At 32.4% G+C, this 18,161-nt stretch overlaps 1 protein-coding gene across 1 annotated transcript in view; it reads left to right on the top strand.

Annotated features, from left to right (window-relative positions):
* LOC108366970 (tumor necrosis factor receptor superfamily member wengen-like) overlaps positions 1 to 16,348 on the top strand; it is a 57,576-nt gene extending 41,228 nt beyond the window's left edge. Inside the window, exons 4-5 of the mRNA XM_017621480.1 lie at positions 9,485 to 9,622; positions 15,305 to 16,348. Coding sequence (XP_017476969.1) covers positions 9,485 to 9,622; positions 15,305 to 15,396 — 230 coding nt within the window. The 3' untranslated portion in view covers positions 15,397 to 16,348. The remainder of the gene's footprint in view (positions 1 to 9,484; positions 9,623 to 15,304) is intronic.
* The last annotated feature ends 1,813 nt before the right edge of the window (positions 16,349 to 18,161 follow it).

Raw genomic sequence — 18,161 nt, 5'->3', positions numbered from 1 at the left:
GGGTGAACTGTCAACAGTAAAAATTCATATCTTGTTATTCCAAAATGCATACAAATTTACCTGGTGTTTGTAATAAATGTCCCATAAAATAGTCCAGGACAGAAGATAAATCTTCAATATTATAAAGTAAACATTTTTCAGAAAATATCTCGCGTTTTCGATACATATATGTTTTTTTAATACTGGATTTACCTGTGGAGGGAGTTTTATGCTTACAGAAAATTAGAGTATTTACTCGTTAGTTGGGTTAGTTTCTATGACCAGCTCTGTTAATATGTAGTACACTCGGAGGCTGCATAAGCTCATTATGATACCCAGAAGAAGGGTGCTCTCACTTATCCCCACATGTCTTTTAACCACCACTTCTTCTTGTGGATCCTATCAGACCCTGTAATGGAGTTTCCTTTAAAATGTCTAAGCTTACGAAGAAGTAGTTCACTGGAAAGTTGAGGCGTTTTCCCCGGAGTACGAAGTACTCTCTTCTTCATATTTCAGCTTCTGCAGAAATCGTTATGCAGGAATTCGAACCTGGCGGCCATTTTCACAATGATCCAGTTCCCCGCATTCTTGTGAAAAGCCTATACTTTGGCTTTAAGAGCCTTAATACGCTCCGTGTGCTCAGAGTGAACGCTTTACAACTCAGGTGTGTAGATTGGTCCACCTTGTTCCTAGTTAGCTGCTCTGGGAATATTCTCTACTTGTGAAGATGTGTTCTTGTTTATTTTTTCAAACAAATTTTTTGGACAAAGAAATTTTCCTTACACGTTCATTGTCTATATTTTGATTTGTCGGGGTACTACCAATATACTCTGATCTAGAAGACAATCATTTTTCTCTCGTTTTAGACCTCCATTTTCAAATTTCTATTACTCAAATCTTCTGTATACGTTATTTGTCTGATAGAATATAATTTGCATTTTGATGGTAAGGACTCAAAAATGTATTAAAAGGAAATCGCTTTCGCTGAACCTGACAAGTTGGTGAAAAGATTCTACTTATTAACGGACTTCGAAAAAAGTAGAAGGTTATCAATTTGTAGAAACTTTTAATTTTTTTTATATGTAGGTTTCTGGTTAAATTTGAACGCGACATCAGTTTTCGATACTAGATACTTTTATCGGAAAGGTGGTACTTAAAAGATAGTCCATGACTAATTAGGTTTAGTTCCGATCATACGATCATGAAAAAATAACCGGAATCCCAAATTTTTATATAAGCCTGTAAGTAGGTTCTTAGAAAATTATTTGTGAATATCTATACTGAATTAATTTTTCATCGGATATGACATTTTTCTGACTTTTTTTCAAAATCAATTTAGCTTTGGTTTTTTTGATCATCTGGTCACATTGACCAAGAGTTTATACACCGTGTTTTACAAAAAAAGTCTTCGGGAGGACCACACGGCTCTTGTGGCTTTAGTATTCGGCGTGCGACTTCAACATATAGATACATATGCCGGGTAAAGCAAGGTGACCCAACCGATTACTCGCTCGCGACCTTTTGTGTTCGTGACTGAAATACTAAATATAAAATTTTTAAAATTTACATGAAAAAGTCATAGCAGCTACCGGAAATCATAGCTGCTTTACAAACGCACTCTCAATAGCAACAATAGATACAACGGAAAAGGCAACAACCGAAAATAGCTACCAACAAATTACAGCAGAAATTCAATAAATTCTCAGCGCTCTTTTGAGGTAATAGAAGTGCAAGAGCGGTATTAGAAATGACAAATAATTAGTCGAACAAATGCCAAACGGACGTTTGCGGTCTATGATTTAAAGCAGTCGTAAAGTCAAAGAAATACCAAATACTTACTTCAAAGCAAGTGAAAATGAGAAATTAGCAATTGAAACAAAAAGGAAACTCAAGGACAAATATTATACTAAATCAAGTGTAAGCGTACACAAAATTTAAAAGCAGCCGACAAGCGGAACTAGTAAAACCACAAGCAAACATAAAAAGAACACGGCTTCCGGTTAACGGCCGGATCAATGGGAATTAGACTCCAGCGCAATTCCATTTAAACGGCCCAACAAGACATCCGATCGCCGCGCAAATACTTTCCATCCCCTACTTTCATCGTTCGGGTCAATTGTGAGTAAGCATAAACCAGTTTCAGCAAGCGTACGTAAACTACCGATCAATAGCAACACGCGTAGAGTATTTACTTTGCCTTCCGCAACTACTGCGAGTAAAAGGTATTTGACAGTAGAGTACTCTATNTGGTAGTACTTGAGTATTTTCGAAGAAAGCATACATTTGTGGCAAGAATGATAGAAGAATTTTCTGGATCGCGCATTTGTGGTATCTGAAAAAAACTAAGGACAGGAATGTAGTGGAGCGATGAAGAGAGCGACGAGCAAAACGTACTTTCAACTAAAATGCTGATATACATACCTAAGTACATATGTATGTATGTGCATAGATACGTATGTGCATAGATACGTATGTGCATAGATACGCATGTGCATAGATACGTATGTGCATAGATACATATATATGTAAGTGTCCGCATATATTTTTTCTCGTCACTTGTTCTGTCGCTTCACTGCAGCAAAACCAAGTTGTGGGGAAAACCCTGACGATATGTGTACAATTGAAACCATGGGTTCATATTAAATATATTTATGTATGCATGGACATACATATGTACATATGTTAAAATGTAGTTTCGATTTAAAAAAATCGGATGAAGTTTTTCTTTCGCCATTCATACACCTCTAATTTCAGTATTTATTAAAAAAACTCAATGAAATTCAAAAACTCTATCTTGCATTTGGGTTTACTCAATACCAATTTGAGCTGTCGCAGTGTTATCACAAAAAAAAAATGTTATCAATAGGTAGGTTCAGAAGGCGCAGCAGTTGAGCGCAACCGTTGCTAAACAAAAATCAGTGATCGTTATGCGTCTTTTGAACGACTTCATACATTAGCTGTCAAATTCAACTCTCAAAGGTACACACCAACATGTTGTCTCAAATGATCAGAAAAATATTACGATCATCTAACAGGCAACTATTCAGTTGATCAGAAGTACGCAACAACGCGTTCAGAAGGTGCAATCGCACCAGTTACTGAGCTGTTTCGCCTTCTGAACGTGCCAAATGAAAATTCGTTTCTCTTGAAATCAAGTTATATGGCTGCGTATGTATGTACATATTCCGAAATTTTTTTTATTTGTAAAGGCACTCAAGAAAAACTAAAAATTCATATAAAATTACGCACAATAAATGGAAAATAAATTTTCTTCTATAAAAAATTTCTTAAATCAGTATGCAGTTCTTAAGAAAAAAATGCTCGTACATCTCGTCGCTACCATGTCCAACTATCGAATGTGAAAATCGGCACTTTCCAAAATTTTGATTTGCCACTAATAATTTTATTTCGTATAGCAGCATTGCTTAAGTTATTCTTTTTGACAACTTATTTGTTGGTTAATGACTGCAAATAGTTTTATAGAAAATTAGAGACGAGAAATAATACTTTCATAAAAATATAAATACATACATACATCGATTTAAAAAGCTGCTTGAATACAAAAGTTTTATGAAAATGTCACATTAAACAACTGTCTAAATCTACGTTATTTTTTATAAATAAGGCCGTAAACATTTCCTTACATCGTCGATTTCCATATTCTATTTTTACTCTTTCAATTTCACTGACCAGCGCTGCAAACGATATCAACTAGTAGGCTAACAACCAGAATTGAAATTTAATACGCAAGTACTTACCGTACTACAAGTATACAGAGAGTAGATTTGCTACTCCCTTTTGGCAGCAGCAAATATCTCTCGTACGCGATGAGGGAAAGTAGAGTACGTACTTTGGTGGAGTAATAGCAAGTACGTCAAGTATTTACTCTCTCAACGCCAAGTAGTGTATGTATGCGGAAAAAAAGTAACAATGTGTTGGGAGTAGAGTACAATGCAAGGAGTACTTATTGAATGAAATGCGGCAAATACAATTGCGCTGGACTCTAATGGGAATGATTGAAAGAAATTATAAGTGCAAAGTGTGAGCACACAAAATTATAAAGAGGAAACAAAAAGAAAAGAAAAAATGCCAATACTGTCACCAATGTGCTGTTCAAACATTTTTCAATAAACACACCACCACTTGCGGTGGCTTCCATTGAGAGGTTGGCGTAGGCGTAAATGTAGGCGTTGCCGTATTCGATCAAGTGGCGCGTCACTGAAAACGCCTGTGGATCATACATCATGTGCCACTTTAGAAACAGTTTCGAAAACTTTGTACAACAGAAACAAAACAAAAAGCTAAACATTCAAAAAACAAAAAATCGGCATAAAAATAGAAACTACAAAACGCACCTCAGTGGTATGAATCTATGTATGTTTGTATAGTCTATTGCAAGGCGTTTGCGGAAGTTGTAATCCCATTTGGTGGCATGGAATTTACGCTTGTCATAAAGTGAGCATCATTATGATAATGCCGTCGATGTGCGAACGATGACGTTGACGTTGATGACGTCGTTGCGTCAATGAGGTGCTGATGAAAATATTGTCAGCTTGATTGTACCGACACAAGTAAACCACTTGAGTGGATGTAATTAAGGAAATGGAACAAATAAAGAAAGCATAGTACGCACATGCGTGTGTACATACGTATGTAAGTGGGAGTATGTAGGTGCACGTACTCATATGAAATGAACGCACCGAACAGATGAGAGTAGTTACTTGCATATACAGTGGTCGAAAAAATTATAGACGCACTGGGACAAAAAAAATCTTAAAAACTCAACGGTAATTTTAGCCATTTGAAACTTGTACTTCACTGTATTAGAATTGAATAGGCTACACAGCTGCATACTCAGAATCTTTCTAAGAAATCTAATTAAAAAAGCTCGAAATTTTTACGTTTTTTTTTAATATTGCACAAAATTGGAAATTAAATAAAACTTGTTAAAATGTGGATCGGCTATAAATTTTCGACCACTATATTTATTTATGTATATATACATATATGATTATTCCATTCTTGAACAAATCACATGTAACCATTTTATCGATCGCCCGGCATTATACCTAAAAAAAAATTATTTCCTTGCAGGCGAATAATTTTGTGTAGGAAATCTCGATTTTAAAAGTGTATATGCATATACCTACAAACATTTGTAGTCATATATGTGCATATAATTTCCTGCATTCTTTACTGATCTAAATTTAGCAATCGTGTAATTTTTCCAATAAAATTTTTTTAACCTCCAATTTTAAGTGCAAATAATTAATAAGTGCATATGGTGTGAATGCCAACAATTTGCTGGCGACATTTTCATGATGCAACAAATGGTTTCCTTCAACTTGGAAAATGCCATTGTAATGCATGCCAGCACTTAAAATACCAAAATGTATGCACATTAGGGTGGTCAATAAAATATCAACAGCATGGGGCATCCATTTATTTTGTTCTAGGGTAAAAATTAAAGACATCCAAGAAAATTTAAAAATAAAAGAAACACATTTTTTTTTGTTTATCGCGAAATTTCACAAAATTTTAACTTTCAGATTTCAAGTAAAAATTTTGTCAAATTATTGCAATTTAAAAAGAATTAAACTTTTTCAAACCCCTAAAATGTGTTGAAAAGGATTTGAAATTTTCGTGCATAGCTTCATTTTGTACATAGAACGAAATAAAGGGGTGTCCCATACAAAATTTAGATGTTGATATTTTTAAGGACCACCCTAATGCACATATATACGTATTTGCATATTTATGTGTACTATGTATGTATATACGTGCGAGTATATTTTAATGCGATATGAATTCCATGTGAAATTGCTTACTGTGAAAAGGGGTGAATCAAAATAACCAATGCACAGAAAAATTTGCTCTACATTTTTAACACCGTACTGAGTTCGAAAAGAGCCTCGGAGAGGTAGAAAATTTATTAAACTAACAAAAAATTTCTTAAACTTCCACTTCTTAAACAGAACTGTAACCATCTGAGCGATTTTTCCGACAGATTAATTAGTTTTGACGGCTTCATTTTTTTATTAAATTTTGATGACTGTTGGCCTATTTGCGTGGAGTTAACTATTGAGACGATGAGCTCATCATACTTCAAGGTCATTGGTTTCTAAGAAAAAGGAACGTTCTATAATATAATTAAATGTTTTCATGCCACAGCAATATTTTTTATTGGTTTTAAAAATGTGAACGAATCTTTTGTGCCACCCCTTCGAAGTGGGCGCACACTTTCACACATACATATGTATGTATATATGTTTATACTTTATTTGCACTTTTGGCACATCCTATTTATGTATTTCTGCCGAATGTTTACTGTCCAATATTCACACTTTGCATATTTTTGATTGCGATTTCCTCTCAACACCCCTAGATGGGGGAAAATAAAAGCATCCGCAACTTGTATATCGCAGCGCAAAATATTTTTAAGATCGCAAGGCTTCAATTAAATCGCGAAATTGTAGTAATATACAGTACATATGTATATTTAAATATGTAGATACTTTTAAATATAACATTTTTTGGATATGAGTGTATTCCCTGTAGGTAAAAGTGGTATTAGGATAACACCTGAGTATGAGTATTTCTTAAAATAAATGAGAAAATAAAAAACACAAAATTTTAAAATTTTTAATTTTTAACAGTTAAATGTAATGTAGTGTAGCGGATAGCATAAGCATCTGTATTTTTAAGCACTTTCAGAATATTATCATTAGCTCTTATTGACCAAGTGACAATCCTTGTTGCTGTAGGATGCTGTAATTATTTACGAATAGAAAAGGAAAGCTTCAACTATATTTTTCCACTGGAACATTTGACTATCAGCTGCAGTTGAAAAATTCCGCAGATGATGATTCCGCGTTTGATGGTCATATAGAATTATGCGCTAGAACTGAGCAAATAATCAAAATATAAATATTAACATCTCTTTTTTTTTGCAAAAATTTTTGAATACATATGCCTTCCTTTTTGTTCACCATCAATCGGCGTTGCATTTACATATGTATGCACTTATGGAAATAAAATTATCTTGAAATAGACACAGTCACTTGTTTGCTTCGAGGGTTACATTAACGCCAACTTTTGCATATAAAAATTGTATGGAAATGAAAAAGTACCATAGAGGAAAACACTGTTCAACAGTATAAATAAATGCTAGTTTAATGAGCTTCAAAAATAAGAAGCAGCTGTGGCGCGTCTACCTATTTAACTGTATATTACATTAGGGTGGCCCAAAATAAAAAAGATTAAAATGTTAAGCACTCACGCCCTAGGATTTTTCTTAATAGAAAAAAGAACACTCCTTTTTTATTTAAAACTGCCTTAAATCCCATAAAGATTTCCATGTATAATATATGGGGAAAAAAACTTTTTCTTAGAAATGGTATAGAATTCTTGAAAATCAATATTTTTCGATCAGAAAACTCTATTTCTCTTTAGGAGACTTTCAATAATAAAACCCAATTGTTTATTTTACCATTTTTTAATACTAAATATTTTTAGTGGGTCTCCCATTGCATTTTTCGAGGTTTTTGGGAGTTGTATAAAAAATAGTTAGTATTAAACAAAAGTTAAATAAATAATTAAGTATTGTTACTGGAAGTCTCCTAAAGAGAAACAGAGTTTTCCGATCGAAACATATTGCTTTTCAAAAACTATATACCATTTCTACGAAAAAGAGATTTTCCCGATATAAAATACATGGAGAACTTCTTGAGCTTTGAGGCAGTTCTAAATATAATTTTTTTTTTAAGAAAAAAATATGGTTATTTTTTTTACGTTTTTTTGGACCATCCTAAGACAAACACAAAGCCGTCGACTCTTTTCGATAAAAAGAAGCGACTTTCATATAGAATGTGTATAATTTAGAGTGAAGAATTTGTTTAAAAAATATATCACTATTTTCAAAAGAAAATAAAATTTTAATAGAATCATTATTAAATCTACTACAAAAGTGAGGCGAAAATACTTTATGGTTCCTACTGAAAATATTCATATTTCATCGTGTTTCAGCAGTGAAGATTTCATTGTAGAACTGGTTTAAAGGGGATATCCCCTCATGCCTGAGGACGAGGCCTTGAAAAAGTCATTGATACCATTTTCAAAAAATTAGCGATAAAGCATTTATGCTTTCCATCATATGCATGTGACTTGCAAGGCGTAAGGTGTTGGTTTTCAATGGGGGTAGTCCAGCATTCTTCGTAGTTGGAAGCTTTTTTCCTCACTACAGGACTTTAAGTACAATTTCCTTAAAAGCTATGAAAAATAGACTAGAAATTCATACTAATAGCACACAGCGGCAAAGGGAGGAATATAACCCGCCTGTGTGGAAATGTAGTTGTACTGCATATTTTTTTCTGAACTCTCGAAACTTTATAATGAACCTCGATCACTAAATATTTTTAGAGATATACATACATATGTACATAAAGCTTAACTCCATCATTTTTACATGGTTTTCTTTCAGCGTATGCCAATCTATCGCTCGAACCGGCAATACGCCAAAAACTAATAGCACCACCACGCCCATTACCCACGAACCTGCCTCTCTTGGCACACTCTCGGCTGCTGTTTCATTTCAATTTTCACCTCACAAAGAATATCTTGGCCATTAGCAGCGTTTATAAACAAACTGTTGCTCAAAAGCACAAAAGCACAAAAGAAAAAAAAAGCGAAAAAATAATAAATTCTTTTAAATAATTTGTTCCGTCTAAGATTGTGTTATTTTTATGTACTTTACTTCCAAGAATTGTTTATAGTTCGCTGTGCGTTAGACACAAATGATTTTAATCAGAAAACTTAAACACCAGCGAAAAAAAGTCGAGTAACATTAAAGAAAAACTGTACTACGCAGCTTCAAAACACATTTAGGTAATTTCCAAAATCGTACGAGTGTGTATCTAAGTAGTTTGCATATTTCTTCTGGTTTTAAATTTAAACGAAACTGCTTGGGTTATTCTCTCCCTTTTAGCCTCATTTTGCATTGCCACATGTTGCAAATTAAGTTTCTATGCAAATCGGCAGCATGAAGTTAAGCGTAATGCCGAAAATCTGTTTTCATTTTTGGTAGTTTACTTGTAAAGGCTCCTTAGCTTACTGCAAAACATGTGTGGTTTTTATTTTTAGGGATAAAAATATATGCTCATATATTTTTTTTAAAACTTCTTCAATGCCACATACAGAAGTGTTGATTATTAAATACCGAGAAGAAGGGTCTTTGAAGATCATTCTATATTTTTTATACTCTATTCGTTTGGGTGAATTTTTTTTTGCTAAATAATCATGAAAGGCTTCGAAAAGGACAGAAAAACTACCACTTAAAATACCACTCAATCCAATAAAAAAACTGACCGAAATTAACTTATACCAAAACTGCATAAAATCTTGCAGCGCTATTTGAATAAGAGAGCCTTTGGGTCTTGAACAACTTTCAAAATTTTTAATTTGCAGCTCTACCTCTACCAATATTATTTACCATCTTTTTCCCTTTCAGATGTTGAAGAATTATCAACAAAATTGATGGCAAAATTAGCGGAGGTACAAAGTATGGAGGGTGGAACATTTTTCATTGGCAATGCCGATGCATTAGGAGTACCAAGTACTTTCCAGCCGCAGCATGTACTATTACCGGGTAAGTAGTGTGAAAAATATATCGCTGGCTTAGAGTCAAAAGTCGCTAAGTTAAGGTTTTCAAATTTTACAAAAGGGAATAAAAAACTTTCAAACTCATTTTCTTCAAGCAATTTTTTGCAAAAATGCTATTACAAGATTTCACTTTTCACTTCAATACTTCGAAACTGGCGTTCGTTCACTTTTAGCATATGTGCTTAATGAAATTTCATAAAACACCATAAGGACAGTAGGCAAAATACATTGAAAGATTTTGTTTATTCTGGCAAGAAATTCTTACAAAAAAGCGCAATGGGCGAGTGAGCAAAGCGCTGGCGTGCTATTCGAGAGACCCACGTTCGAGTCATCGGGCAGCGGAATTTTGGTTTATTTTTTTATATTTTTGTTTTAATTGCATTTTTTTAATTTTTTTTTAATTACATGTTTTTTAATTTTTGTATTTAACTGGTTTAGAAAGAAAAATATAAATTTTTAACTTAACTGAATTTTTAGACACTGTTTTATGCCTTTATTTTAATTTGTATTTTTATTTGTTTTCTTTTTCTAATTTGAGTTTTAAATATTACTGGTTTTGTTGTTGTTTTAATTTTTAGGAACTTATATTTTTTACTTTGTTTAGTTTAATTTTCTTTTAGATGTTATTGTTTTAAAAAGCAAAAATTATTCCTAATTTCATTTAATTTATTATCTTATACTATTTAAATTTGTTTACTTTAAACTTCTTTTAATTTTATTTTTTATTGTTTTAACAAGACTTTTTTAATTTAATTTAATTTTTAGAAGCTTATTTTATTTTGGTCTTGTTTTCATTAAATTTTTTTAAATTTAATATACTTTTAATTTTCAAAATATATTATTTAAAAAAATATATATATTTCTTAATTTAATTTAATGTTTAGGAACGTGTTTCGTTTTTTTAATCAGTTTTTCCTTTTATTTTTATTTACTTTTCTTTTAATTTTTAGATTTTATTGTTAAAAAAACATATATTTAATTAAATTTCTAGAAATGTATGCATTTAAAAAATTTTTTTCTAATGCTTTTTTTTCTTTTCAATTTGATTTTAATTTTTAGTTTTTATTGTTTTAAAACGAAAAACATTTCTTTTTAATTTCATTTAATTTTTAGAAAACTTATTTCTAAAAGAGAAAGAGAATAACGCTAAGACCTCCTCGTTGGCACCTCTTTCTATTAGTCTTTCGACTATTGCCTTTTGAAAGACTGCGGTAAGCAGTGTGGCCAGATTTATTTTTTCGAAAAACTCTAAATTTCCGGAAAAACTATATTTTCAACCAAAAAATTTTAAAATTTGAAAACGGAGGGAGATCTTATTAAACATAAATACGAAAAAAATAATTAATTTAAAACAAAATAGCATAAACCTTTTAAATTATTCTTAACTAAACAAAAATAGACTTTATGAATTTCAGCATTTACATCACATTTTGTTTTAATGAAATTCAGTTTCAAATTTTCATAAATTGCTTTTTTTATTTTTTGGAGCATTTAATTCGATATTACAATCTTTAGTTCTCGAAATATTAGAGAGTGCTTGAATTTCTAGTTTATTTCTTGTTTAATTCAAAGTTATTGGGGAATATAGTATTTCCTTATTTGCTTAGGTGACTGGAATGCAAAGGACAACTGAAACTATCTGTTTGAAATGAGAAAACGCTTCTTCTTTATCGTCCACTTTTATCGTACAAATTTCATTACAGAAAAAATTTAATTTGGAAATGTTGAAACTAGGATCTAATTTAAACACCTATGTTAAAACTGTCAACATTGGTAGTGAGTTGAAAGACAGTTGGCAGGTTTGCCCGGTTAGGGGAGCTGTGAAACTGTTGAGTTTCGTTATGGCTTTAAAGCTACACGGGGTCCTGTGGTGAGTTTTGAGGGCACAATAGAGCCAAGTGTGTATCCGTTATACCTATCTATGTATCTAAGCTTCATTGCCCAACTTAGGAGCTACTTTTTGTCATTTTGAAAGCAGTTGTCAAAAACTAAAACATTAATGGCATTATCCATAAAAAACTAAGTAGTTGTAAAAAGTTGTATGAAGTGACATTTTCATACAAATTTGCGTGCAATTCTTTAATTATTTTATTTTTTAACGCTTATATGGTCGAAACCTTACCAATAATTCCAAGTATGTACTATGTGCCAGTTCTATCAATAAGTTGGCTTTGGAGCGTAGTCTAGAAAAATGCGCCCTGCGTAGGTAGTTAATATATTTTTCAACTTTGCTCTCTTTCGCCTTCAACGTCTTACGCAGCGGGATGTTAAGGACAATGTACACGCCACTTGAGTTTGACAATGAACAATAATTGAAGTGCTTGACTCTCATTTTTGACTTTCCTTACTAAATATTTGGTTTATCCCAAGGAGGCTCACATGGTCTCAAGATTGTATTGTTACATGTAATGCGGCATGACCGTTGAAGTACTGAGCGTGTACAATATGGGTAACATGCATACACATTAGGGTAGTGCAAAATAAGTAAAGTTGGAATTTTAATGCTCTCAGCACCTAGGATTGTTCTATATCGAAAAAAATTTTACCTTTTTTATTTATTTTGAAATTAAAAATATTTTGAGGTCGTTCAAAGCGCTCAAAGTTTCCCATGTATTTTATGTGGGGAACAAACAACTTTTCGTAGAAATAGTGTAGAATTCCTCGCAAATAAATATATTTCGAGCAAAAAGCTCTGGTTAAGGAGACTTCCAATAACAATACCCATTCCCGTACATGGAAAACTTTGAGCGCTTTTAGCGACCTCTAAAGAGTTTTTGATTTAAAGAAACAAATAAAATTGGGGTCGATTTTTTTCGATATAGAACAATTCTAGTGGATAAGAGCATAAAAATTCCGACTTTACTTTTTCACATGCATTTTTGGAACACCCCAATGCAAATACATTCACAGAATTTTTACATGTACGTACATAAGTATAATCGAATGTCGAGATTAATTGTTTTTGGTGTTTATGTTATGAATGACATTAGTTAGAGAACACCCGCTGTTCTGGGTTTGAAATACTTCTTTGCCTTATTAGCTGAAGGTGTTACTGAAATCTAAAAGAGTGAGTGCATTTAATGCATTTGTGTCTTGGACATACATACATATGTACGAATGTCTGCAACTCGAGAAGAATAGGACATGAAAAGTGTTAAAATTTGCATTGAAATGTGTGTTGATGAAACGAAAGAAAAGGAGCAGAACCTAGCAAGATTCGAATAACTGAAAGTCAAGAAACTTCACTTCACACAAATGAATTAAAGAACTCTATAAATAAATATGGACAAAGTATTATATGACAATTATGATGTGCGGCTGCCATACGAGACACGTCGCCAGACGCATCCATTTGCGTGCGCCAGACTTATGTATGTCTCCGCGAACGATCAGCAGTTTTTCATCTCACTTTTTCGACTTTTTTCCCCTTAGTACTGGAGTCACAGAAATAAAAAAAAAAAAAACGAATGCCAAGCTATTAAGAAATATGCAATTCATAAGTAAACTCTTTTCAGGCAACTTTGTAAAGTGTTTTGTAATTTATTTTCAGTGTCCGCTAATAAATTCGAACCCCTTTTAAAACATAAGTGTGAATGCGAATAGCTTTTTCATGTGATTTATTAAGCTGTTGACGCGCCAAAATCTTAATAAAATAATCCTTAAATGAAATTCAAAAAAATAACAGTATCAAGGTTTAAGGTAAAAAATAAAAAAATAAAAATGGTGATGTGCTCGTGCAGGCATTTAATAACTTTTATTGGGCGTCTCCTACAAACATGTGTCGCCACACGTTACCCAGCTGCATATACATATGTATGTATGTACATACAGTGCCGGCCACTTGAATAGCACCCCCTTTTGATTTAAAATACAAAAAACAAATAGCACAAAAACCTAGTAAATCCGATTTTCAAACTTTATACGAAATTTATCATAATTTTATATAAACAATAATAATATTACAACAATAATATAAACAATATAATATATAAACAAAAGCGAAATTGTGAACTATGGGAATCAAAAGCGGGCGCTATTCAAGTGGCCGGCACTGTACATACATATGTATGCAAGTAAGTCGTTTCTCGTTTGACAATTTTACGCCCTTCTTCCGCATTTACAAATTTTGGACGATCAACAATTTTTTGTTTGCCGATCACGTTCGACCCATTGTGACAGACGTGCAGCACATATCAGTCGCAAAGTAATGCACTCTTCGTTTTTTAAGCCATTTTTTTGTTGCATTTTTACCACGGGCTTTTATCTTTTTATTGGTCATTGCAACATTAAAATTCTGTGTTGCGCTTTTTTGCAATAACGTTGATGACAGTCACATGTCACATAGGTTTGACAATTGTATGTCAGAAAAATTCGTGCTTGTAAAAATGCCAAATTTTTTGTCAGGATTATAAGTCAATCGGTGATTTACCAAAGGGAATAAGTCAGCATTTTTTCGATATGACAATTTAGGTGCAGTTCAGTTCAAACATGAATTAACCAATTCGAGTAAGGTTACTTTCTGAAACAAGTTGCTTTTGACTTAATTATAATGACAAATACTAAATATATGATGAACAAAATTTTAGTTTTCTGGACCTCATTGTAAAAATTGCAATGTATAGGTTGTTGAATTGTCTTCAGTATTATCATTCAATGTTTCTTGCAATGTTCCACGGAAGCTTCTTTTATAACTCCGAAGATTCTTTGTATTTGACAAATTTCCTATGCCTGATCGCAACTTTTGTCGTACGTTAGTAATTGTCTTAAGCACAAAATCGTATTCTTCTTGTTCTTATTTGGCACTACAAGTTTTTGTCGATTTGGGCCGAGACAAAAAAACTTGGCCCGTTGCCTATATCCTTTGCGGATTAGCGCCAATCGTTCATCCCAAGTGCGGGCAGGTCTATTTAGTCAAACAATACTGACATACGCCTGAACTGTTTTAACAGAAAGTAGTTAATGAAAAATCTGGAGTACTTATTACTTGAGATACTAAAGTCCTCTTTCAAATTTCATGCTGAAATATGTTCGTTTTTATAGGTGAGGCCAATTTCATTAAAAGTATATATTTGCCGCTTTTCTGTTTTTTTATTCATGTTCGGCAGAGCTTCTCCTCCAATCTGTGGTATAGTCTTGCTGTTGTCACACAAACGGCAGGTGCCGCCTCCGAACGACAGATGGTCTTAGGCATAATTTCGTCAACTCGGCCATAGAAACTCATAGATTTTTATATGAACTAACAGGTTGAGATCTCGAGCTGACTTACAAGACCTGAAACACTGGTGATTCAATACAAAAGGAGAAGTAGTAAAGAATCGATCTATTGCTTCAAAAAATTAGAAGTGAGGGCTAATGAAAGGCCAGCCTTTTTTCTCTTTCCATTCCCAAGAAGCCAGTGAACAAAAAAATTCTGTTCGCCTGCGATTCAGTTCTAATAGGTTCCCCTGCAGATGACTAAGTCTAAATTTAACCTTTTATTAATTACGTTACGAGTATTATGTGCAAATTTTTCTTAGTAGGTATGTGTATGAATGTATTATATTTTCAATAAGAAATTATAATACGTCGCGAGAATATGTGTTGTTCATCAATTAAAGATTATATGTTGTATGTACATATATATGTATTTCCTTTGTTCTAATTACTTTCCATTTTATTCTCTTTCCAGAAAAACCGGCAAAACACCACCACGAACGGCGTATCTTAAAAACATTACAACCCGGTAATGTTTATATTGAGGAAAGTAGTTCAAAGGGTTGAGCGATTTAAGCTCATAAACTCAAACTAAAGTGGAAATGTATCTGGAATTATGTAGTCAACGCAACGACTACTTTAGCTAAGAGGGTGGTACAATTAAAAAAATATATAGTACATATATGTATGTAGATGAAACAAATTTCGAGAAATTTTTCTTTTTTTGTGAGTGAAAGTAGTTACCACTTACATAAAAAAGGGAAATCAAACAATGTTTGACAAGTAATTATAACTTTGACTAGCTTTCATAAATGGAAGCATGGGTGGGGTATGACATGCGCTACATACAAATTATAAATGGAACTTGGAAAGAAAAAATGGAAAAGAAAATAATACAATATATATCTGTATGTATATTCAATGACGTTATTTGGTAAGCAGTAACAATTTTCAATACCTTTAACGTGCGTAAATGTACAAAAATTCGTATTTAATCACACATATGTACATAGGCTATGCCCAGTGGGAAGAGCGTGACTGACGAAACCTTAATAAAGGTTTTCAATAAGTTCGCCTCGATCTTGAAATGGAATATAGCGAATTATGTTTGAGGCGGACGCCACTCGATAGGACTAAGGTTCGACCCCTGGTCCGAGCAACATAAAAAAAAAAAAATGTTTTGTTAATAGCAGTCGCCCGTCAACGAGCTTTTTCTGGCATAAAAAAAGCTTCTCGTAGAAACCAATCTGGTATTTGGGGCGACGTAAAGCAGTAAAGCTGTGTGAAATTCCATTTATTTTATATAAATATTATATTGTTACAACTTCTCACGTTGGTGAGGATCCGAGTGATCTGATTTTCAATAGTTCTGCCGCGCTGCTCCGACTGAATTTTTGCCAATGTGCGGGGTTTTGTTTGCATTAAAAGCTTCGCTCGATTGCTGCTTATTGGCATAAAGCTACGATCTTCGAAAATCCCCCAATAAAAAGTCTAACGGGTTAAATCGCACTATTTTTGGTGGCGAATTCACGTCACTTCTACGAGAGTTAACCATAGAATGTCTATCGTTCGCATAGAATGTCTATCGTTCTACGGGTTTAATATCCCTATAATTTAAAATAAATCGTTTATCATCGTTCTGCAGCGCTCGCGGTTGGTCGGTCGGAAGAACAAACAAACACAAAGTTTAAAATTTTCACGATTCACTTTTCCTGCTGGGTTTTAAGAGTATCAAGACTACCAGTTACATGCTTATAGTACATACATTCTATATGTATATTAGGGTGCATCACTTTCCATAAAAAAAAAATTCGGTACGGATTTTCCATCGAAATTATAAAATTTATTATATTCTAAGATTTTCGTCAAAATTTTTTAGAAAAATATTAATATTAGTTAAACATGCTTACAATCGGATATTTTTAGATATGAGGTGATAAATTTTTTTTAAATTAATTTTATTTATAAAAACTCCATTTTCTGAGGCTTTTTCAAATCAATCCTGCTCACATAAATCTTAACCTTTTTCCGAAATGTTTTGGCGAAAGTCTTAAAATATAATAAATTTTATAATTCAGGCGGAAACCAGCGATTTTTTTTTTGGTGTGGCACCCTAATAAAATTTTTAATTTGTGTGAACATAAAATTTTATGACTTATGTAACGGAACTATGTGCTCGTTTAATCATAACTCTAGGTATACATAAATGCATAAATACATAAACTTATTTTGAATATAATAGTTATTTTCTTATTACATACTCATACATAATAATATGTACTTTGTTGTTGACTTGTTGTAAAATAATTTTTGTTTTATTTAAATAAACTTAAATATCTTTTTTTTCTAAATTATGCTAAAACACAAGCAAGCGGTAACTAATACTCATTAAATGCAACGAATTTAAGTCAATTGATAAGGTTTCTGAAAAGAAAAAGGTATAAAGAAGTAAGCTTAAAATAAAAGTATGTTGAAGGCTATTAAGAAATTTTAGAATACTGTATGTAAATATGTATGCTTAATATTGATAACTAACATAAACACTTATAACTACTTACATACCTAAAAACATACAAATTTATATATGTAAGTAAGTGTATGCAATTGAAAATATATTCTCGTATAAATTTTACTTAATGTAAATACTATCTAAATGAATGTTTTTATTGCTTAATTTGTCTGTAGGTGGCAAATTAAAACTAAGTATATCAGCAACATATCCAGTACCGTTAATTTTCTATTAGCATTTTCAATAAAATGCACAATTTGCTTTTAATTATTCGCCGTTAAAAAAAAAAAAAAAAAACTGGGAAAACGTGCGCACCTTAGTTTTTCCAAATATTATTTTATGTATTTGTACTCGTACTCCTGCATTTGTGTGTTTTACAAAAACAAAAATACAAAAAACGAAACAATTATTTTAAAATTCTTTTAAATAATTTTAGTTTTAATTTAAGTTTATATGCAACTGATCGTTAAACGATTTTTGGCCTGCTTTGTGTTGTAACACTTACCGGTAATTGTTATTGTACAAGTACCTATTTGTATCGTTGCACTATAGTGAATGCATATTCATATTCTTATTAGATCGATTAATTGTATGTGTAAGTACGATGAATGTAATTTTATGTAAATGTTTAAGGAGCAGTCGTATGAATAAGAGCGGGCAAAATGGTCAATGGCATAAAGTGTGTAATAAAATTTATTTTGAAGCAAAAGAATTGTGAGTTTTTATTTATGAACCTTCGCAAGCCATTCCGTCGCAGGAATAATGAAATACATAGTTTAACATGAAAAGTATAGTTTGGAAGATTTTATAAACCATTACAAAC

This window comes from Rhagoletis zephyria, unplaced genomic scaffold (assembly GCF_001687245.7).
Source record: "Rhagoletis zephyria isolate East Lansing unplaced genomic scaffold, Rhagoletis_zephyria_1.1 Rzeph_scaffold_02472, whole genome shotgun sequence".
Classification (NCBI taxonomy): Eukaryota; Metazoa; Arthropoda; class Insecta; order Diptera; family Tephritidae; genus Rhagoletis; species Rhagoletis zephyria.
Note: the sequence above shows the minus strand (reverse complement) of the source record. Positions and strands in the feature narration are given on the sequence as shown.